Source organism: Prinia subflava (assembly GCF_021018805.1).
Source record: "Prinia subflava isolate CZ2003 ecotype Zambia chromosome W unlocalized genomic scaffold, Cam_Psub_1.2 scaffold_31_NEW, whole genome shotgun sequence".
Taxonomy (NCBI): domain Eukaryota; kingdom Metazoa; phylum Chordata; class Aves; order Passeriformes; family Cisticolidae; genus Prinia; species Prinia subflava.
This window is the reverse complement of record NW_026960608.1, coordinates 2584765-2609349: the sequence shown is the minus strand read 5'-3', so window position 1 is coordinate 2609349 and position 24585 is coordinate 2584765. Positions and strand designations below refer to the sequence as shown.

General features: G+C 41.6%; 1 protein-coding gene across 7 annotated transcripts in view; it reads right to left on the bottom strand.

Moving 5' to 3' along the window:
* Window positions 1-24585, bottom strand: part of LOC134564987 (ceramide transfer protein-like) — a 191684-nt gene that overhangs the window by 4635 nt on the left and 162464 nt on the right. For 3 of the 7 annotated variants that reach the window (XM_063424335.1, XM_063424330.1, XM_063424333.1), the window contains 9 exons: window positions 23587-23673; window positions 22517-22609; window positions 21876-21950; window positions 9822-9917; window positions 7293-7425; window positions 7110-7180; window positions 5727-5855; window positions 4809-4938; window positions 3372-3559 (listed from right to left, as the gene is read on the bottom strand). In XM_063424335.1, coding sequence (XP_063280405.1) covers window positions 3381-3559; window positions 4809-4938; window positions 5727-5855; window positions 7110-7180; window positions 7293-7425; window positions 9822-9917; window positions 21876-21950; window positions 22517-22609; window positions 23587-23673 — 993 coding nt within the window. In that variant the 3' untranslated portion in view covers window positions 3372-3380. Of the gene's footprint in view, window positions 1-3371; window positions 3560-4808; window positions 4939-5726; window positions 5915-7109; window positions 7181-7292; window positions 7426-9821; window positions 9918-21875; window positions 21951-22516; window positions 22610-23586; window positions 23674-24585 lie in introns of those variants that run through there. The other 4 variants (XM_063424331.1, XR_010083730.1, XM_063424332.1 and 1 more) reach the window with 4 other exon arrangements.

Sequence of the window (24585 nt, the reverse complement as noted above, 5' to 3'; positions counted from 1 at the left end):
TTTCTCCTCAGTCCCTTTGGTGGCTGAGAAGAACGATGAAAGGAATAGGAGAACTCACATTATCAACAAGTGGCTCAAAGGTTGGTGTTATAGGCAGAATTTCGGATTCTTTGATCATGGGGCAACTTTTCTGGCACCTGGCCTGCTTAAACCAGATGGGTTCCATCTTTCTGTTAAAGGCAAAAGCATTTTAGCTAATGAACTGGCAGATCTTGTTGAGAGGGCTTTAAACTAGGTTTGAAGGGGGAGAGGGATGCACCTGGGCTGTCTGGAAGCAGGCCCAAGGGTGACAAATCTGAGTTAGGGGTGAAATCAGCAGCCAAGCTGAGGTGCATGTATACTAATGCACGCAGCATGGATAGCAAACAAGGAGAGCTGGAAGCCATGGTGCAGCAGCAGTGCTATGATGTAGTCGCCATCACGGAAACGTGGTGGGACGGCTCACATAGCTGGAGCACTGCACTGGATGGCTACAAACTCTTCAGAAGAGATAGGAAAGGGAAAAGAGGTGGAGGGGTGGCCCTTTATATTAGGGAGGGTTTTGATGCTTATGAGTGTTGAAATTAATGATGATGAAATCGAATGTCTGTGGGTAAGAATTAAGAGGAAGGCCAACAAGGCTGATATCCAGCTGGGAGTCTGCTGTCATCCACCCAAGCAGGAAGAAGAGTTAGACAACTTATTCTATAAGCAGCTGGAAACTGTTTCAAGATCATCAGCCCTTGTTCTTGTAGGTGACTTCAACCTGCCAGACATCTGCTGGGAACTTAATACAGCAGAAAAAAAGGCAGTCCAGGAAATTTTTAGAGTGTGTGGAGGAAAACTTTTTGTCACAGCTGGTGGGTGAGCCCACCAGGGGAGGGACTATGTTAGATCTGTTGTTTGTAAATAGAGATGGGCTGGTGGAAGATGTGGTGGTTGGAGGCCGCTTGGGGCACAGTGATCACAAAATTACAGAATTCTTGATAACTGGTGAAGTCAGGAGGAATATCAATTAAGACTTCTACAGTGGACTTTCGGAGGGCAGACTTTGGCCTATTTTGGAGGATTATCCAAAGAGTTCCTTGGGAAGCAGTCCTTAAAAACAAATGAGTTCAGGAAAGGTGGACATGCTTCAAAAGAGAGATCTTGAGGGCACAGGAACAGACTGTCCCTGTGTGCCAAAAGAGGAGCCCAGGAGGCAAACGTCCAGCCTGGCTGGGCATGGAGGTTTTGAAGGAACTTAGGAACAAAAAGAGGATGTATCATCTTTGGAAGGAAGGTCAGGCCTCTTGGGAAATATTTAAGGGGGCTACTAGAACATGTAGGAAAAGAATTAGGGAAGGCAAAGCTCAGTTTGAACTTAGAATGGCAACTTCTGTAAAGGATAATAAGAAATGTTTTTACAAATATATTAATGATAAAAGGAGGGGTAAGACCAACCTTTGTTCTTTATTAGATGAAGGAGGGAACTTAGTAACTGTATATAAGGAGAAGGCAGAGGTGCTTAAGGCCTTCTTTGCCTCAGTTTTTAGTGAGAAGACTAGCCTTCAGGACAATTGTCCTCTTGAGTTCGTTAATGGTGTCAGGGAGCTGAATGGTCCCCCCGTTATTCAAGAGGAGGCAGTCAGAGAACTATTGAGATGTTTGGATATTCATAAATCTATGGGCCCAGATGGGATCCATCCCAGGGTGATGAGGGAGCCGGCAGATGAGCTTGCAAAGCCACTCTCCACCATTTACCAACAGTCCTGGTTCACTGGTGAGATTCCAGATGACTGAAAGCTGGCCAATGTGACACCCATCCACAAAGGGAGTAGGAAGGAGGATCCTGGTAATTATAGGCCAGTTAGCCTGACCTCAGTCCCTGGTAAGGTTATGGAGCAGTTTATATTGAGAGATATGCAGCACTTACAGGATGGCCAGGGTATCAGACCCAGCCAGCCCGGATTTAGGAGGGGTAGGTCATGTTTGACCAACCTGGTCTCCTTTTATGACCAATTGACCTGCCTGGTGGATGCAGGGAAGGCTGTGGATGTTGTCTATTTGGACTTAAGCAAGGCCTTTGACACTGTCTCCCACAGCATACTCCTAGATAAGCGGGCAGTCCATGGCTTGGACAGGAGCACTCTTTGCTGGGTTAGGAACTGGCTGGATGGCCGAGCCCAGAGAGTGGTGGTGAACGGTGCTGCATCCAGCTGGCGGCCAGTCACCAGTGGTGTCCCTCAGGGATCTGTGCTGGGGCCTGTTTTATTCAATATCTTCATTAATGGCATGGATGAGGGGACTGAGTCTTTCATTAGGAAATTTGCAGATGACACTAAGCTGGGAGCGTGTGTTGATCTGTTGGAAGGTAGGAGGGCTCTGCAGAGAGACCTGGAACGGTTGGATGGATGGGCAGAGTCCAATGGGATGAAGTTTAGTAAGTCCAAGTGCCGAGTCCTGCATTTTGGCCACAAAAACCCCTTGCAGCGCTATAGGCTGGGGACGGTGTGGCTGGACAGCGCCCAGACAGAGAAGGACCTGGGGGTACTGGTCAACAGCCAGCTAGACATGAGCCAGCAGTGTGCCCTGGTGGCTAAGAAGGCCAATGGCCTCCTGGCTTGTATCAGGAACAGTGTGGCCAGCAGGAGCATGGAGGTCATTCTTCCCTTGTACTTGGCACTGGTGAGGCCACACCTTGAGTACTGTGTCCACTTCTTGGCCCCTCAGTTTAAGAAGGACATTGAGATGCTTGAGCACATCCAGCGGAGGGCAACGAAGCTGGTGAGGGGCTTGGAACACAAGCCTTATGAGGAACGGCTTAGGGAGCTGGGGTTGTTTAGCCTGGAGGACAGGAGACTCAGAGGTGACCTTATCGCTCTTTACAACTTCCTGAAAGGTGGCTGTAGTCAGGTGGGGGTCAGTCTCTTTCTCCGGGCAACAACTGACAGAACGAGAGGACACAGTCTCAAGCTGCGTCAAGGAAAATATAAGTTGAATATTAGGAAGAAGTTTTTCACAGAGAGAGTAATAAAGTACTGGAATAGCCTGCCTGGGGAGGTGGTGGAGTCGCCATCCCTGGATGTGTTTAAAAAAAGACTGGATGTGGCACTCAGTGCCATGGTTTAGTTGAGGTGTTAGGACATGGGTTGGACTCAATGATCTTGAAAGTCTCTTCCAACCGACTAATTCTGTGATTCTGTGATACCATCCAGCCCTTCTGTTACATACAAGACCACCCCCCCACATCGTCTACCCTACCAATCCCTCATGAAGTGCCTGTAACCATCTACATATAATAATTCTAAGCACTGAAGTCATGCTAGAAAGACATTTCTGGATGACGTACTTCTTTTTGGCCTTAAATATTTACAATAGTGAATCAAGAATTAAAAAAAATGAATGTATACCTGCTAATACTAGAATAAAATAGGCTTTCCTGCTGTTTTGTCTTGCACATATGATGTGAAACGCTTTAAGAATTTTGGATATTCTCGTTTTGCCACTGCCCGCAACACTGATGCTGGTGCCCATCCTCCTGGGTTCACTAGAAGTAGACAGTAAGCCAGACATTGAAATATAACAAATCTGCTGAAAGCTAGAAAAGAAAATTTAATTTTGTATTTCTGTAATTCTTTCTGAAGTTCCAGGAAAGAATAATCAGCAGAATTTAAACCCTTACAGCTTGTATTGATGCACTGTCTACTCTTATTACTCTAATTTAGTCCAGTTCTACAGTGCTACTATTTAGAAAACATTAAACATGGTGTGTTGGCTTTGCGGAATGCCCAAATGAAAGATGATATTCTTTAAGTACTTCCAAAAAACAATGGAAAGAGAGACTCAAGCTACTTCTCATTTCAAAGAAAATAAAAGTCAAGCTTTAACTTTTCAATAACTGCTGCATTTGCCTGCAGAGTTGCTACACAGCCAATGTCTTACAAATTATTTTTAAAGTACTTCAAGCAAAATTTGTTCTGATTGTAAAATATATTTAAATTCACAGGTCAAATACTTTGCTGAAAAAGATGCCACTTCCCATATAATCACAGTTCAGAATTTTTCAATGAAGATATATTTTTTAAATAATTGTGAAACTTCTAAACCAGAAACAAAGGAGCTTACCCCAGTTTAACATCATATGGTATTATTTGTACAGGATTTAATACAGGTTGTATCACTCCTATATGGCAAAGATTTACTGAACACAATTTTCAGATTGTGATTTTTTTAATAAGCTATGTAATAGGTGGTCAAAAATAATAAGCAGGTGAGATACTCAAAGTATTTTGGATCTACAGGAGAGGAGATAATAGGTATGAGGTTCCAATACTATAATATACTGCTGAATACTGGGTACAGCAACAAAAAAGTTTGGTTTTGCTAACTTTGCAGTCAATATCAAAGATTCTGTCAGTTAAAGAAAACTGTAGACTACATTGTACTATAGTTTGCAAACATCCTTTCACAAACATGAATTGTGTAAAAAAATTGATAGTAATGCATGAATAAAACCCCCTGATTATTACTAAAACTTAAAGCTTATGCCAAGTCATGGCAGTTGCAGATATTTCTTCTGCCCACCCCTCCTCCATCCCAAGGTTCTGTACTTAGGACTGAGCTACACATTACTTTCATTTATTGCTCTCAAAATGCCACACAATGAAAGATCCCATTCACTGATTAATGTAGCACATTAATTTGAGTACTTTTGACCATGAAGACCACAAGTGTGGTCCTACATATAAATTTAACAGAAAACTGCATCAACCTTTTTGTTCCCCAGTATTTAGCTCCCAGGAATTAACACATATAATTAATGTCATACTAAATAATTTTAGACTTACCATTAGCTACATATGTAATCTTGCATAGGATATTGTCCCTGCTTATTTCCTTGTTCCCTTCTGGCGGGCTTACTAAAGTCTGACAAATCATAGCAATATTTATTTTGGCACGAACACAACGATTGTTCATCTATAAAAAAAAAAAAAGAAAAAGAAACATTTGTAAACTTCAAACAAGGTTTCTTTCAGCATACTCAAATGCTAACATTTTAATTTAGTATAAAGTGTAAGGTACTCCAAAAGTTATGTTTCTGGGAGTTTGCATTCTAGCACTACACGGATATAACATGAATGTGAATGAAATGAAATGTACATGGTGAGTAGGGAAAGGGTTAAACTGAAACGTCTGAAACTCAAGTTTCTGCTTGCTTAATACAATGAATTATTTCGATTGTTGTGACAAGTAAGGAAACATCTAAAGAATAATGCATCAGTGTTTACAAATATCAGCTAGTAACTTTTCCCTTGTAAGCAGGCAATGGCATAGTATTCAGCACAGAAACACTACAGAGAAAACAATCATTGCTACTATCTGACAGAACCAAGGCAGAACTGTGTAAGCTGTAGGTTTAACAGATTCCATATCTAGTTATACAAGCCTATCCCCATGTCTGACAATATTGAAGTGTTATTTATTCAATTCCATACCAAGGAACCTCAATTCTTTAAAATGTTTTCACCAGAAATTTTGCTTCCTTTTTTCTGCAACACCTTAGATCTGCCAACTATTGAGATAAGGTAAGAAAGTTTTTGGCTCAGAATGTTTTAATCAGATCATTGTATCATCTGGTATAAACAAACTGTATTTTTGCATACCTCCCTTCTCCCCCTCCCCCCAGTATTGCAAGAGCATCATACCACATAATAGAAAAATGGCATCTTTAAAGAAGAACTTGACAGAATGAAAATAATACTTACAGGAGCACTGTCATGTTCCACCGAGAAATTGCAAACGATCCAGGTTTCAGGATCATTTTCACTGAATGCTGGTATTTTTCTGATGGCAGACAAATACAGCACATCCCTTTGAGAAGCCGGCCACACTCTCTGCAGAGAAACACCTGAATATAAGCTTTTCCAGTTTTGCAAATTAAGTACTTACTATCCTTAGATAAAGGAAAAAAACAAACAAGGCAAAATAGGTCAGTCATGTTATTTAAGTAAAAAAGTTTATTCAAGTTAGTCATTTCATGCAATTTTGAAAACTCAAGCAGAACACAGGTGTTGTACAGATGTATAACAGGCTATATGGCTATACTTAATTTTAAAAATTTAAGGTGAAAGTTTAAGGTCTTTGAAAGGCAGAGCCAAGTTGCAATGACATTTTCAGTAGGCAACCAGGAAGAGGCACTTCCTCTCCTGTTCTCTCAGTCTCAGGTTTACACTGTAATTAATACTTGTAAGCTATAAACTGAACTAGTGGTTAAGTATAAATAGAAGCATCTACAGTTATTTATGTCTCCATAAATATGGTGAGAGAGTACAAGAAATACTTATAACAAATATTATTTCAAGAAGTTACTACTTTAATGAGATAGATATGGTAAATTGGTATTATCTAAGAGAATGCTACAGAAGCAGTGTCATAAAATAAAGCAAAACTGTACAGAAAGCATTTTCCTGACACTCAATATGGGCAAAAAGTCTAGCTTTTACCACAACACTATACAGTTCATACAATTGTGTTGTTCAAAAATCAGTCTGCTGTTCAAGCGGTTTTAAGATAACCACATTACCAGTTAAAAAAAAAGTTTCAATATTTGAATATACTAATACTCAAAATCATGCAAGATTAAAGATAAGAGTGTACACTTCATTCCCAATTTTTTAGAACCTGTTAGGTTATAGCTATTGGGTTATAAGTCAAATGAACATTTTAGTAAAGCTAAATCAGAACTACCTGGGGTGAAAAACCACAATGAAGTTAAAAGAACAAATGTACCAGGAATTATAAGACCTCATAATGCAAATACAGAATGTCAAGTAATTGTGGTCAACAATAACTTGCATTATTGCAACAAAATGTATGATACAGGGGTAGGGGTTTCTTCCATGTAGTCAGGAAATTAAAAACAGTCCTGATTTGTTATTACAAACTCTATCAGACAGATACACAAACAATTACGCTATCAAGCCAAGTTTGATAAATTTACAAAGTTGCAGTTCAATAGAGAAGTTGTTCTAAACTGTTGTTCTGGATAATATTTTAAGTTGTTAAGATGGTAAAGTATTTCAGAATAGATTAGAACACGTAGTCTGGACTGTCTCACTGAGGTTTGTATACAGGTGAAGTGTTATTACCTTATGCATCTGGTAAATGATGATGGCATTATCAGCTAAATTTTCCACAACATGGAAATTTTCAATTGTTGCTAAGGGGAGGGGAAATAAAAATCCATCAGTAAACAAGCACAGATATCAGGTCAATGTTATAAACTATATGCTTGAGGATAAACAGGCAAAGCTTAAGAATCAATTCCTTACTTTCCCAGTCATTACGAACATCAACATTCCAAAAGTAGTGGCAAACTTCATGCCCTGTTACCCCTTTAACAGCATGTGTTGCTTTCAAAGGATCTAATACGATTCCATTCTCTTCCACCTCTCTTCTGTATACCTGTGGTCAAATAAAAAGAAAGAAATGAAGAGAAATTGTCAAAACTGTTCATGTTTTATTATTTAAATTTCAGCAGCTTTGATAAAACTTTACCCAGAAGACTAACAAATGAATAATTTGCCATGTCAGTGTTCTATGGTAACTACCAATGCAGATATTGTTGCAAGGCACTTCACATGAAAATACCAGTATTTTGAAAAATCTCTACTCCAAAAATGATTAACAAGTTGTCATCCAGGTGTTTTAGGGATCTCCTGGACATGTTTGCACCAGCTGTGTGGTTAACATTTGGCAAGTTGAAGTCTCCCATAAGGACAAGGGTGGTTGACTTAGAAGTGTCCCTTAAAGAATAATTCATCAGTGTTATCATTCTTACTGGGTAGCCTATAGCAGACTTCCATGCTTTGTTTGTCCCTTGATCCATACCCTAAGGGTCTCAACTGTGCCACTGCTGACTGTGAGCTCCATACCTTCCAGCCCCTATGTTACATACAATACCACCCCCCCTATCGTCTGCCCTGCCTATCCGTCCTGAATTAAGCTATCCTATTTATCACTATGCACAAGAATGTGTACAAGCACAGTGGAGTTACCAACAGTAATTTGCTACCAAATAAGATTTTCATACATTGAATTTGCACATGTTGTCATTTGACACGGGCCAAATGCCAGGCACCCATGAAAGTCGTTTGCTTGCTCTCTTTTGCTTTCAATTGGGTAGAGGAGAGGGAAAAAATTAACTAAGGGCTCATGAGTTGAGATGAAAATTGGGAGAAAACATTCCAAGGGCAAAACAGGTTCAAATTTAAAGGTCTAAGGTACATTTATTATTAATAGAGTCAGAGGAGGATAATGAGAAGTAAAATACAGCTTTAAAACACCTTTTATCACTCTCAGCCCCTCCCTCTTTCCCACCAACAGCACAGGGAGACAGGGTGTGGGGGTTCAGGTCAGTTTGTCACCCGAGATCTTTTTCTGCTCGCTCAGGGAGAGGAGTCTTTCCCCTGCTATGTCGTGGGGTCCCTCCCACAGGAGACAGTGAACTCCAGCACGGCTCCAACCTCACAAGAAGCAGTCCTTTCTGAAATTGCTGCAACGTGAGTCCTTCCCATGGGGAAACAGTCTTTCCGAAACTGCTGCAGCGTGGGTCACCCATCCATGGGGTGCAGTCTTTGAAGGATAGGGCTACTCTACGTTGGAAGCAAGGGCCCTCTCTCTCTCTATCTCTGGGAGCAGGGGCCCTCTCTCTGTATTTGGGTCTCTCACTGGAACACAGCTTTCTCCAGCACCCACCCGCTCTGGCATAAGTACTTCTCTGACAGGCTGCAAGTGGATCTCTGCATCCCCCGGGGACTTCATGGGCTGCAGGGGGACAGCTTATTTACCATAGTCTTAACCATGGTCTGCAGAGGAATCCTGGCTCTGGTGCTTGGAGCACCTCCTCCCCCTCTTTTTCCACTGACCTTAGTGCCACCATGATGTTCTCCCTCACATGTCTTCACTTCCTACTCTTCTCTGACTAGAAGAAAAACTGTTGCCTGTAGGTAGTACTGCCAACAAGTTCCACCAATTCAAAGATTATTTCAGGATCCTGCAGTGCCAAGAGATTCATCTCATCTAGGTTCCATGTTGGGGAATCGTTTGCCATGTTTCCACCACTGGCCAGGTGGCCCCGTCGCCACTGAGTGGGCAGTGGCAGCTGCCACAGCACTGGCGCTATTTAATGCTTCTCTTCATGTGGTGCACCAGAAAGGAGAAGCCACCACTGTCACCCCTGCCCTTCTGCCTGTGGTGCAGCTGGCTAGGGGCAGTCAGGCAGGCAAGGCTTGCCACAGGCTGCACCAAGATGGCAGCAGCCGCAAGCATTACTGCGTGCTGCAACGGGATGGCCCCGGCAGCGGCGCCCTACCACCCCTGGAAAAAACTGCATATGCACTGTTTTGATTTTCTTCTTAAATATGTCATCACAGAGGCATTACTAACCTCTCTAATTAGGCCAGTAGCATGTCCATCTTCAGAGCCATCAGAGTGGCTCTGTTGGACATGATGGAAGCTTCTAGCAACTTCTCACAGAAGCCAATTCTGTGGCCCTCTCCTGGTACCAAAACCCAGGCCGTGCCAAATCAACACAGTACACCATGCTGATCGGAAGTTTTAAGTAGGAGAAAATGAGAAAGGAATCTGTAAAGACAAAGCTATTGCAAGTGCTGCATAAGATTTTGCTGAATATATTAGAAGCTGCAGCTCGTATGGTCTCCAGTCCTAACTTAAACAATGCTATTCTCAGAGAGGAGTTTAAACAGCATAACTTGCTCAGTAATAGTATTCAAAGAGAATAAAAATATCTGCCTTCACAGCATATCATCTTATATCAATTAAGCAAAACAAATGCTTACCTTCATTTCTCCTTCTTCTACCACTAGCTGCCAATTAGCATCTCCTCCTACTTCTTGCAAGGAATATGTCATATGGTTTTGTACCATCTCTTCCACCTTTAAAGGAAAAATTACACATTTTAAAATAATTCCATTCATCTTCTTGGGCAGGTGACTGTACAGTATTGGAAGCCATAAGTCAATACTTCAAATCCTGTGCAGGAGCTGAACTTGGACAATAGAGCCTTCTATTACAGGTTAAGATCAAGCAGGTACTTGTGGCCTTCAGAAACAAAAGCCAAATTCTTGATTCAACTTCCAATTTAATTTTTTATGGGTTCTTCCCTATCCTTCCTTTGTACCTTTAAACTGTCAAAACTCACTATTCCTACCTGAGACTGTTTTATTTCAGCATGTAGGAAATTACTTCTGGTACCTCCAAATAGAATTACAGCGCATCGTAGGACTTGAAAGACAATATTTACTGAAGAGCATTTAGAAAGATTGGGGGGGGGAGGGGAGACAGACAAACAAGCTCTAAAAAAAGTAAATGCCTGTTAAAAGTTATATTGAAACAGCAGTGAGGGAAATAGTAATGAGAAAAGCATGCCTATTCTGTTTGGCATCTTTGCACAGTTGCCAACTAGAAAAACAGAACAGAAATGCTTACATTGAAAAAAATTATGATGATGCAGAGATCCACTATTTTGAAATACTCATTTAAGAATACTTAGCTAGACAGCTAAGTATGTTTTTCTTAAAGGTCAAATATTTGATACATTTTTATCAAGCTATGTGAATACTTTTTTTTCCTTCCAAATAATGTGCATGAAAATGGGGGGTGGGACAGGAAATGAATTTTTATGTTAACTCTACAGTCTTGTTATATATTTCTTTTGTGTCTGTCTCCCCATTTCCAATTCCTATTCTCCCTCAAATAAAAACAGAGACAAAAAGCTAAATTATCCATTGCTGTGTAATGTTTACATGTGCACAAAACAATTTAATATTTTTTTCCCAAGAAATAGGTGACTAATAAAACTCATCACATCAAATAAATCCATGTAGTTGACACTATTTTCCTGAATCAGTAGAAATTGCTTTTTTAAAGAAGAAATGTATTGCAAGCAAAGGTTAGCCAACTGACCAACATATAGATTAGCCTAAGAACTGTATAATCACAAGATTAATAGCCAGAAACCTATGGGTGGTTTTTGTACAACTTGAAAAAAAGTAATTGAATCAAGTCAAAAGCCTCAAAGTACAACATAAAAGAAAATCCTTTCAACAGAAATGCTCCTTTATCTAATTTTAACTATAGAATTCTCTACATAAACCAAGTTATCAGTCCAGTTTTGGGAGTTTTCTTTGTTTTCTTTAAGTTTTTTTTTTTTTTAGTTATAATGAAGTATAGACACCCACAAGATTTGTTTCTGCTTTTAGACAGGCCATCTTTTCCTGCTACTTACTAACAGGTTTCCTACCAAATATTCTTCTAATTATTTTTTTTCCAGGCAAACAGTGACACAGTACAAGCCAAGCCAGGTAAGAATGTGAGTTATTTAAATATTTATTTTTTTAGCTCTAGGTCACACTTCTTTCAGGAAGGAATCCTTGCTATGCCCTTGCAACTTTACCTGTAACATATTCAGGGTCTCTTTCTTCTCCCCTAGCTCCTAATATATTCAGGACAAAGCCAACTTGTATGTGATTGTTTTGTATTTTGCTGCTTTTTGCTTTATGCCAAATGCAGAGGGAGGAGGAGAATAGCAAAGAAAGATGAGAATGAGGCACTGACAGGAGTATCAGAGAATACCTGAGTTGGAAAGGACCCACAAGGATCACAGTGTCCAACCCCTGGCTTTGCACAGGACAATCCCAAGAATCATACCTAAGTACAATCTAAACAGTTTAAGGCCTTTGGAATTGTTCAGCATTGACCCCCCTGACTTCCTCTGAAAACTTGAAAGGCATCTTTAGTTTGTTTCTCTCCCTCACTTCTCCCAGTAAAGTTTCATTCCTGCTAATACATCTTTCAGACAGCTCCCCCTTAGGTTTGGGAAAGGAGAGGTATTATCATTGCAGCTTTCAGAGGAAAAAGAATGTTGTTTATCACCAACAAGCAATTATTTCTATTTGACTAAGTAATTGCAGTGCCTACAACTGCCTTGTGCATACTATCTGTCCAAACTGTAATCTACCTGCTGGTTGCTGCCAGCCTGAACCTATTTCAGGTACCACATTAGGCACCAAGTCAATATTGTCCTGGGGTGACAGGAGATTTTCATGCTTTGTATCCCAAATCGTGGGGTTTTTTTTCCTGTTCCCATGTTCCCAGTTTGTTTTGTCTATAGCTGAGCCCCTCCCCCGGCTGCTTGCTTTTGGCTTGCTTGCTGCTAGCTTTAGGCTGCTTTGCTGGCTTTGCTCTCTTGCTTTCTGCTTTTTGCTTGCTTTTTGCCATTTTTCTGCTTTTGTGTTTCCCCTTCTTTCCTTCCTCCCTTCCCTGAAGACATCGGACCTGCTTCGGGTCCTGATTCAGGAACATCAAGGGAAAACCCCCCGGAGTCTGCACCTGAAAGAAGCTTTGGCACCCTCCCCAGCAGAGACTGCTCACCCTCTCTTGGACTGGTGAAAACATTTGTTGTCATCTCGGACTGTTTTTCTTGTGTTGGGGAGTGTTTTTTCGTTGTTTCTCAATAAACAAGTTTTTTCCACTTTTTCCTCTGAGGAAATTCCTCCCGAACCCGGTGGTGGGGGAGGGAGTTGTGGGAATTTTCCCCTAAATTTGTCCTAAACTAGGACAAACATTTTTGGTGGCCCGTACGGGGAGGCGATCATACAAAGTGGAAAAAACTTTATTGTAATAATATTTTGGTTTCTGTTGTTTTGTGGGCATATTGGTATGTCTCTTTTTGAAGGTATAATGTCATTTGGAGTGAAAGCCTGCCTCTATTTCTGGTCATTAGGGTTCTTTGAAGTTTTAATACCTTTTTGGTCGTTAGGTTTATTCTCTTATCCAGCAATAGCTCCGATATTGTCCCTGATGCATAGCTTTTGTAACCGTGGGGCACTAACCAGAATATTTATCGGGCTGGGCTTGGTTGTGATAATTTGCAAGAGGTTTATAAAAATGTTGCTATCGTTTCCAGGAATGGATGGTTCATGGTTGTGGTTGTGTACTCTGTTAGGGGAGAAGCAGGGGAGGAGGCTTTTCAGCCTTTGCTCTCCTTCTTCTCCTCCGAATTGTTTACATCTCTATTAGAAAATGTTTGGTCCTCCCTGACTGCCAAGGACACCATCTTTCTGGCATTTAATTTAGTAAGCTTTCTTTATACTGTCTGCAGTTTATATAAGATGAAGGCTGAGATTTCTAGAGGGGCTGGTGAGACTCCTGATTTAGGAGTGAAACCAAGGGTGAAGAATTCTGAGTGGCGTGGGAAATGGGAGGATATGGGCCAAATTTTAAAGGAGTTTTCTGATCCTGTAGTCTGGGACTTTCCATCTGAACAAATTCAGAACCCAGCTGAGGTGGTAAAGTATCTGAAAGAGAGGTGCCATGGTAACACTAAGGAGGAAAGGATCATTGCAGTGAGCTGGGCCCTGGCACATGCTTATCGCACCCTGCTAGATACTGTAGGGCAGCAGATAGAGGAAAGGGAACAGGGAGATAAATTAGTTACTATTCCAGTCACTCTGGCTGCAGCCAACATCCCAGGCTCCAGGCCAGTAGTTAAACCAGAGAGTAAGCCCCAACCAATGGCTGTTGCTGCAAATACAAAAGGTGGAAAGTGTAAAAGCAAGACTGACCGAAGGGTGAAGGATGATGATGATCCAAGAGAAGGACCATCACCAAAATCAGAGACCACAGCAAGTGGCATAGATTCCAGAGCCAATATTGATTCCTTCTCCCTGAAGGACCTTCGAGGCCTAAGGAAGGATTATAGGCGACAGCCCGATGAGTCTATAATTAGTTGGCTAGTCCGCCTTTGGGATGCGGCAGGGGAGGCTACCATTCTGGATGGCACTGAAGCGAGGCATTTAGGATCCCTGTCACATGATCCTGTCATCGACCAAGGCATGATGAGGAGGGCTAGCCCTCACAGCCTCTGGGAACGGGTCCTGGACAGCGTAGCACAAAGATACCTGTGTGCAGATGACCTTTATCTTCAGCAGACACGGTGGAAGACCATAGAACAGGGGATCCAACGCCTGAGGGAGATGGCAGTGGTAGAGATCATTTTTTCAGATGATATAACAACTAGGAATCTGGACTTAGTACCGTGCACACCAGTAATGTGGAGGAAACTTGTGCGCCTTGGGCCACCTGAATACGCTTCTGCTCTAGCAATAATGAAGCGGGATGAGGTATATGAGACTGTGCTCGATATGGCAAAGAAGCTTCGGGCATATGCAGATGCTGTACATGGCCCGACTCATGCCAGAATTGCAGCTGTGGAAACACCACTGCAGAAATTAGAAGATAAAATAGAGGAAAGTCGTAAGAAACTCAGGGAAGAGATTAAGGAGGACCTCCTCCAAATCTCAGCTGTACAAATTAGAGGCCCTAGTATCCAACGCAGACGTTCCTCTGTTGGGGAGAGAAGGTACACCCCACGAGCTGAGTTGTGGTTCTTCCTACGTGAGTCTGGAGAAAACATGAGGAGATGGGATGGAAAGCCTACTGCTGCTCTGGCACAACGGGTGTGTGAATTGAAGGAAGGTAGGAAAAGGGAAGCAGCTCCAGTTGCCCGTAGTCGAACTGTCAGGCATAATGATGATGATGACTTGTCCGATCCCCTTGAAGGAACCTCCAAGACATATGTCTCAGGAAAGAAGGATAACCAGGCTTAGAGGGGCCCTGCCTCTAGCCAGGAAGAGGTTAGGGAAAACCGAGTTTTTTGGACAGTATGGGTTCTATGGCCTGGCACATCAGAGCCACAGAAATATAAAGCTTTGGTTGACACCGGTTCTCAGTGTACCCTAATGCCGTCAGAACATGAGGGAACAGAACCTATTTCCATTGCCGGTGTGACAGGGGGATCACAAGAATTGACCCTGTTGGAAGCCAAGGTGAGCCTGACTGGGAAGGAGTGGCAGGAACATCCAATTGTGACTGGCCCAGAGGCTCCGAGTATTCTGGGCATAGACTATCTCAGGAATGGCTATTACAAAGACCCTAAGGGGTTCAGATGGGCTTTTGGAATAGCTGCCGTGGAGGCAGAGGGCATTAAGAAATTGAACACCTTGCCTGGACTGTCAGAGAACCCATCTGCAGTAGGACTCCTGAAGGTAGAAGAGCAACGGGTACCTGTTGCCACCTCGACAGTGCATCGGCGGCAGTATCGAACAAATCGAGATGCTGTGATTCCCATCCACAAGATGATTCGAGAGTTAGAGAGCCAAGGGGTGGTTAGTAAAACCCACTCACCCTTCAACAGTCCCATCTGGCCTGTGTGTAAATCTGAAGGAGAATGGAGATTGACCATGGATTACCGTGCTTTGAATGAATTGACTCCACCGCTGAGCGCCGCTGTGCCGGACATGCTGGAACTCCAGTACGAGCTGGAGTCCAAGGCAGCGAAGTGGTATGCCACAATCGACATCGCTAATGTGTTTTTCTCCATTCCTCTGGCTGCAGAATGCAGGCCTCAGTTTGCTTTCACCTGGAGGGGCTTGCAGTACACCTGGAACCGACTGCCCCAGGGGTGGAAGCACAGTCCTACCATCTGTCATGGACTGATCCAGACTACGCTAGAAAAGGGTGAGGCTCCAGAACATTTACAATACATTGATGATATCATTGTGTGGGGAAACACAGCAGCAGAAGTGTTTGAGAAAGGAGAGAAAATCATCCAAATTCTCCTGGAAGCTGGCTTTGCCATTAAGAAGAGTAAAGTTAAGGGACCTGCTCGGGAGATCCAGTTCCTGGGAGTGAAGTGGCAAGATGGATGGCACCAGATTCCTTCTGATGTCATCAACAAAATCACAGCTATGTCCCCACCAACCAACAAGAAGGAAACACAAGCTTTCTTAGGTGCCATAGGTTTCTGGAGGATGCACATTCCTGAATATAGTCAGATTGTGAGCCCTCTTTACTTGGTTACCCGTAAGAATGATTTCTATTGGGGCCCTGAACAGCAGCAAGCCTTTGCCCAGATCAAGCAGGAGATCGCTCATGCAGTAGCCCTTGGCCCAGTCAGGACAGGACCAGAGGTGAAGAACGTGCTCTACTCTGCAGCCGGGAACCATGGCCTGTCCTGCAGCCTTTGGCAGAAGGTGCCTGGGGAGACCCGAGGCCGACCATTGGGATTCTGGAGTCGGAGCTACAGAGGGTCTGAAGCCAACTACACCCCAACAGAGAAAGAAATCTTGGCCGCGTATGAAGGAGTCCAAGCCACTTCAGAGGTGATTGGTACCGAGGCACAACTCTTCCTGGCACCTCGACTACCCGTGCTGGGGTGGATGTTTAGAGGAAAGGTTCCCTCCACCCACCATGCTACCAATGCTACATGGAGCAAGTGGATTGCCCTCATTACACAGCGCGCCCAAATTGGGAAACTAAATCGTCCTGGGATTTTGGAGGTAATTACAAATTGGCCTGAGGGTGAAAGCTTCAGTCTCACTGGTGAAGAGGGAGAAGAGCAAGTGACCCGTGCTGAAGAAGCTCCACCATATAACCAACTGCCGGCAGAAGACACACGCTACGCTCTTTTTACTGATGGTTCCTGTCGCCTTGTGGGGATGAACCGGAAGTGGAAAGCAGCTGTATGGAGCCCCACACGACAAGTTGCACAAGCTATCGAAGGAGAAGGTGGATCGAGTCAACTCGCAGAGCTCAAAGCTGTTCAGTTGGCCCTGGACATTGCTGAAGCAGAGAAGTGGCCAAAACTTTACCTTTATACTGATTCCTGGATGGTAGCCAATGCTCTGTGGGGATGGCTGAAGAGATGGAAGGAGGCGAACTGGCAGCGCAGAGGAAAACCAATTTGGGCTGCTGAAGAATGGAAAGACATCGCTACCCGGTTAGAGAAACTACCTGTGAAGGTTCGCCATGTAGATGCCCATGTCCCTAGAAGCAGAGCTAATGAGGAGCAGCAGAACAATCAGCAGGTAGATCAGGCTGCAAAGATAGGGGAGTTGAAGATAGACCTTGACTGGGAGCACAAAGGAGAGCTGTTCCTAGCACGATGGGCCCATGATGCCTCAGGCCACCAGGGTAGAGATGCCACCTATAAGTGGGCACGAGACCGAGGGGTGAATCTAACCATGGATAGCATTTCTCAGGTTATCCATGACTGTGAGACATGTGCTGCCATTAAACAGGCTAAGCGGGTGAAGCCCCTCTGGTATGGGGGGCGGTGGTCCAAGTACAAGTATGGGGAGGCTTGGCAGATTGATTACATCACACTGCCTCAAACCCGCCAAGGCAAGCGCCATGTACTAACCATGGTAGAAGCCACTACGGGATGGCTGGAAACCTACACTGTGTCTCATGCTACAGCCCGCAACACCATCCTGGGCCTTGAAAAGCAGGTCCTTTGGAGGCATGGTACTCCTGAGAGGATTGAGTCAGACAATGGGACTCATTTTAAAAATAATCTTATTAACAACTGGGCTAGGGAACATGGCATCGAGTGGGTGTACCACATCCCCTACCATGCACCAGCTGCAGGTAAAGTGGAGAGGTACAATGGATTGTTAAAAACCACTTTGAAAGCATTGGGTGGGGGGGTCTTTCAAGAACTGGGAGCAGCATTTAGCAAGAGCCACCTGGTTAGTTAACACTCGAGGTTCCACCAACCGAGCAGGTCCTGCCCAGTCTGAGTCCCTTAATATAGTAGATGGAGATAAAGTCCCAGTGGCCCATGTCAGAGGTTTGTTGGGGAAGACAGTATGGATTAATCCTGCCTTGAGTACAGGCAAACCCATTCGTGGGATTGTCTTTGCTCAAGGACCAGGTTATACCTGGTGGATAATGCAGAAAGATGGGACAACCTGTTGTGTACCTCAGGGAGATCTGATTGTAGGATGATATCATTGTTCGCTGAGCATTACCACCATTGTCTGTATGTTAGATCATACAGATATGAGACAGAAGGAAACGTGAAAGTGTCAAAGGTCTGAGCAAGTAAGATGGAAGGAAATGTGTAAGTGTGGAAGGTTTGAGCAAGTGAGAAGAAAGTTGTTTTTTTTGTGTTCAGTAACATGTTCACGATATGGGATAAGGGGTGGAATGTCCTGGGGTGACAGGACATTTTCATGCTTTGTATCCCAAATCGTGGGGTTTTTTTTCCTGTTCCCATGTTCCCAGTTTGTTTTGTCTATAGCTGAGCCCCTCCCCTGGCTGCTTGCTTTTGGCTTGCTTGCTGCTAGCTTTAGGCTGCTTTGCTGGCTTTGCTCTCTTGCTTTCTGCTTTTTGCTTGCTTTTTGCCATTTTTCTGCTTTTGTGTTTCCCCTTCTTTCCTTCCTCCCTTCCCTGAAGACATCGGACCTGCTTCGGGTCCTGATTCAGGAACATCAAGGGAAAACCCCCCGGAGTCTGCACCTGAAAGAAGCTTTGGCACCCTCCCCAGCAGAGACTGCTCACCCTCTCTTGGACTGGTGAAAACATTTGTTGTCATCTCGGACTGTTTTTCTTGTGTTGGGGAGTGTTTTTTCGTTGTTTCTCAATAAACAAGTTTTTTCCACTTTTTCCTCTGAGGAAATTCCTCCCGAACCCGGTGGTGGGGGAGGGAGTTGTGGGAATTTTCCCCTAAATTTGTCCTAAACTAGGACAAATATTCACAGCTTCTTTCCCAGTGGGGAGACCACACTATTACCTCTGGGTTCCTGGCAGACTACAGGAATGATCTGCAAAAATACTTCTATTCCATGCAGCCTTGGTCTTAACATTAAATGGGAAGATATTTATTTAAAAGGCCCTCAGAAGAGCTCAATCTATTTTAAAATCTGATAGTCTGTAGGAATAGGGTAGAAAGCTAGCCTGTCATTTCTTCTAAGTGCAGCTAACAGGTAATCTGTAAGTTCCCATATGAAGCTGTTTAGAGAATGAGTTCCTTTAACACAACAATCTATTCTGAGGGTGAAAAATAAGTGTACCTGTAATAACAAGGTATTTGTCCCATGAGAGTCAGTAAAGAAAATATGTAAAGAATCCAAGAACAGATAGATTTGATAGACAAGTGAAATGTCTTTTATTAACCAATAGAATAATTAACAAGAAAGCTATTAACCAATTAGAAGTTGCCCTCGAGGTCTGTAAAAACTGTATAAAGCATGCAGCCATAATAAAGAAGCCTTCTGAATTTTCATGGTGTCACTCTGTGTCGTGACCATCCCAACAACAATAGTCTAAAAGGAGAAAATTATTTGCAACATATTTGCAGCATTTTAAGCCCACAATCTCTCACTCAGCTGGCAGAGACAAACCAATGCCTTTCAATGCACATTGAAGAACCAGCTCCTGTCAGAATGTTTATGCATCTCCATCTTAAAAGCAAAGGTGCAAGTTTCCACTTGACCTGTTACTAAGATTCCCTTCATATAAATGAAGTCTAGAAACAAGCCTCAGTTATTCAGAATCAAGATTTATCTTGCCTTTCCAAAAGCCAAATCCTCAGCCTGGGGACAGAGGACAATATCCTAATAATGTCTACAGCAGGTTGTCACCAAAAGGTGTGCTGCTTTTCTCTTCATGCTCTCAGTTGTCTTCCACCTGCTTGTTCACTAGCAATGAAGCTCCAGAGCAGGTGAAGCAATTTAATGAACTAGCAAGTTTGTTCTAGGGAAAACACAGGGGAAGAATGGGGCAGAGAAGAGTAGGTTTCTTGTAAGTTAGCAGGATCATTCTTTTTGAAGTCAGTTAACTTGAAACCACATCCTAAGACACTGGGTAGTAGCTTCTACATAGTATAATCCCTACAGCTGCTAGAAAGTGCAATACCTTGACCCCATAATCCAGTCCATAGAAAGTGCAATACCTTGACCCCATAATCCAGTCCATTTGACCCTGATCTTTAATGTCAATTAGCATTATTGCGATAAGGACCTGGTCAGTCTCAGATTTAAGTTGGTTAGGTTTTCAGCCACACTAGTGGTCTGATACTCAGGTTTACCATATGGACTCACAAGTGTTATCACAGACCTAAGAGGTGAAAATGAGAAGACTCACATATTTGAATAACTGTTTCCCTTACATTGAACTGGCAATGCAGCCTGATAGACAATGAATTCTGTCTTTAGAATCAAACTTGCTTTCTATTACTTGATTTCCTCCCTCCTCCCCTACAAAACCAAACTTGAATTATTAATGTGACTGGAGTACCAGTAGATCAGCCTATTGGTGTTGTGCAATATGACCAGCATACTTTTTCCCCTTGTAAAAAATTCAAATTCCAGAAATTAATTGACTGCAATAAGTCAAGGCAAGTGTTGGGATTTTAGTCCAATAAGCAAGTCCTTAATTGTTAGGGTTCTGCTCATGAAGCTGGTGGCAAGGTATGCAGGTAGTATGAGTCCAGGCTCAGTTACTCACAAGAAAAATCCATTCCTTTTATACGAAAAAGCAGGCTGGCTGCAGTGTGTCAGAGACTGGAAAGATGGATGTCTCAAGACATTTTGGGATGCGTGTGTGTGTGTGGGGGAGGGGCAGGTTGGGCCTTGCCCTGGCAAGACAGTGAATTGCCCCCCACTCCCCATCCCTAGAGCCAGTATCCCAGCCCTGCAGTAGTGCCAAACATGGAACACTGGAGGCAGAGCTCCACTCTCACCGAACCCAGCTTCTGAGTGGCCAGAAGTTCCACCTGGGGGGAGGGGTCACAAAGGCCAAGGGGTATTTAAGGTTGACCATGAGGCCAGCATGTCTTGACCCTGCCTTCCTCTTAGAGTTTCTATCTGAACACTGTTGGAACCCAGGAGAGTTGGTAGCTATATGCATGCTTTTCTATATCTTTTCTTTCTTTCTTCTAATTCCCTCTTCTTGGAAGATTTTGAGTAATTTAACATTGCACAGGTTTAAAGTTTGCTAAGTTGAATGGACCAAATTAATGCTGAGAGAAGTGTTTTATGTTGATTGGATGCTGTAGTAAACCTTTTGCCAAAGCTCTCTGATTTTTCTAAAGTTTGCCAGTAAACTTTTGTCTTGTTTTGACCTCGTGAGAATATCTGGTCAGTATTTCTCCTGTGTATCTAACCCAGAGTACATGAACCACTGTAAAGTCCTTTTATTGAGGCCTTACACAGTGTTAGTTAATAATTTAAAAACAAACCCCAAGCCAACAGACCCCAGAAGGAAGCCCCATATTCACAATCATATGCATCACAGCAGAAGGAAAGTAATGGCCTGAATGCTGTTTGAATGAATTTTTTTTGAGACTAAAGATCAAACACATTAATTCACTTATCTAATTCAACTTTAAACTATGTTCTTCAGAGCAAGCACCTAGAGTAATTTTGTACATTACTGGAATATGTCACTACAGTGAAATTTACTTACTTATTCAGGATGTCAGACATTTTCAGAAGCATAATTGAGTATATTGGAACTCTTCAATAAAAGTTCTCATATCCACAATCTCATTTTTTAACTACATCCTTTATGACCTTTTGGTAATAAAACTAGTTGTAGAGGTAAAAAATTGTAATAGAGAACCTTAAAATTTGGTGTCTTAATGTTATTACGAGTGACAAATTTTAAAGACAGCATTAAACCTTTGATTTAAAAACAAGAAACACTATTCAATTTGAAGCAAAGACCATCTCCAGCCCACACAAACTAGATGTTATTTTATCACTTTATTATAAACAGAAATGCAAAATTTTCAAGTTGTGGGTATTTTTATTAAAGCTGATGAAATCAGTCCAAGAGTTCACAAGATTTGGGCCTCTGCACAAGTGACGCATGCAAGCAGAATGTAAAAAGACAACCATTTACTATAAAAATAGATAACTTGTTTTTGTCTCAACATACTAGTTCAGAGTAAACAGTGATTTATGTAACAAAAATCCCAGGTTCTAGAGAAGAGGATGAAATACAGCCAAGATACACAACCCCCACTCTACACATTAATACAGTACCTGGGTGCTGAATCTGTGAACATCAAAGGCACTGACTAGATCAATGGAAGACATGGAGGAAGAGCGACTACAGGGCTAACAGAGACAGACAAAGAAAAAACCAAGTAATCAGAACAAAGACACAACAGAGCATTCAGTACCAACTTGCAAGCACAAGATAATGAAGAAAATGAAAACAAAAGCACCATAAGAAGCAAGCACAGTGACGAATGTTGATTTCATGCACCTATGATGTATTATGTTCCCAGTGTAGCCCTAAAAAAGGCATAGTGTTTCAAGTAACACTAAAAGAAGTCAATTGAACCTAATGCAAGCGACTATTCTACCAATTAAATTATTTTGGTGAAGGTATCTTAAAAGCATCAAGGTTAGCAAGTTCTTTTTTTTTTCTTTATTATCTCTAACTGACAAGCTTGATACAAATTGAGTATTCTAAATAGATACAGAAATCATGAATTTTTTAGCCAAGACAGAAAACAGTCCTTTTCAAATTCCAGCTACTTCAATTAAAAATGAGTAAACAACTGAAAGTTATTCTAGAAACATCTAAAAAATTAAAAAAAAATCTTACCTATCCATATAAAATATATACAAATACAAGTCAGCCAATTATACAGAGGAAATCATGAGAAATATCTTACCTTTTGGACAAATCTATGAGTCCCCACAGCAGAATATGCATCTCCAGTAGGTAAGGATATTGGCCAGTATAATCTGACCTTTTCACTTTGGGACTGCAACAAAATAACTTTAATTACTGGTAGTCAGCTGATACTGGATGGACTGTGAGAGTGAGGCACCTTCAATCTTTATAGTGGCTACAACTAATGCTGTCCATGACAGACATGAAGTTGTCATCCCACTGGAGTTCTCAGGAAGCAAATGGGCCTGGAGACAGAATTACCCATTTATCTATACTTCAAGGTATATTTCCAGGTAAAACAAAACGGATCGGCAGCATCACAGATGTTGCATCCATGTAGTAGTACTACAGTAACTCAAAATTTTTACCTTCTCCTAAGAGACCCCAACATAGATAAACTGTTGGGTACTATATGTCCACTAGAAAGTCTTATAATTCTTAATCAAGTCATTGTATTGACTATATTCATAAGCCAAAAACCTTTTAAGACAAAGGAGGCACCACTTTATTATTTCCCCTCATTTTATACACTACTATATTTTCTCATAGTCTATGTATTTCATCACACACATCCCTTTTTGATCCTTGTCACTGAAGTATATTCAAGAAATTAGAGAAATAGCCAGAGCCTACACAATTTTTAAACAAAACTCAATACCAATAGAACTGTCTTTCCTATTTCACATACTGTTACAGTTAAAAGAAACCTCAGAGCAATAATTAGGTTTTGAAAAATAGCTGCATCATTAGATATTCTTATTTTCCCAGGGCATCACTTACATATAAAGATAAGTTTTATACAGGACTAATACATTTATTTAGGAGTTAGAAACCAGAGACAATCAATTATCTTAACACTTATACTATCCTTTTCTATGCAAGCTGTCAAGTCACTTTCTCAAAATTAGTGTTAAACAATGATATTTAATTGTAAATATTATATAGCAAATCCCACTTATAAGTGTCAGTCTAAAATATCTAGAGTTTCAGGAGATGCACCCCACTGATTAAGTCACAGAAGCCTTCCATGAAGTGCCCATCATTAACACATTTTTCAACTATCAATACCTGTTCTTCCATTTTATCCTGTCTATCAAGAGCAGCTTCAACAGCATCAAAGAATTCTTCTTCATTAATCAAACTATTAGGACCCTCCTAGAGCATAAGAAACAAAACTAGTTCAAGATTTTGGAGACATGAGAGCTCTACTTAAGTTCAATACTAGAAATAGCTATTTATGTATTATGCATATAACTGAAAGAAGGAAATTTCTTCCATAGACCTTAAATATTTTCACCAATATTCATATATTAGAATTAATCTGAAAACTCTACTTGTTAAAGGAAGTTATTTCCTTTAAGTACAATTTAAGGATACTTAAGCAAATACCCCAGGAAACTGAAGACTGAGTAAGTGCCAATATGCTTTGATATGAGATTTAGATTTTAATTAACAGATATCTTCTCTTAAAAATGTTTACCATACGTAAATATATTATCATAATTGTGTATTTAGACTCCTTCCAAGTATTCCATTGCCTTAGGGTGGATTTCAGATATGTTCTCAAAGCACAACAAGACAAAATCCTGTGGATCACTATTGAGAATTCTTGGAAAGAAGAGTTTAACATTAAACAGCAGGTAGAGTTGATTCAATTATTAAAAACTTGTGTCCATTAAGTAAAATAGTAATTTAGGAAAACTAGGTTTACCGTTTTTATTGTATTGTAAAACAAACTAGTCCAGCAAATTTCAAAAATCTACTTTACATCAGAGATATCTGGGAGAAGCAGTTGGGTTCATAACCAGGTAGACAAAGTCCAACCTCCTATCCATCTTTTTCTTTTACAGTGCTTTAGCCCCAACTGAGAACATAAGCTCAAATACCCTTTAAATATCTCAACATATTAATACTATTTCTCAGGCTACAATTTGTAAGTAGAAACCTGCTTAACATAAATGAAATAATCGAGTCCTTAAAAGTTATGCAAACTGCTTTATAGGTGCATTACTTTACATTATTGTTCAGAAGGCAGTTTAAGAGACTCAGACTTTAATCAAACTGAGG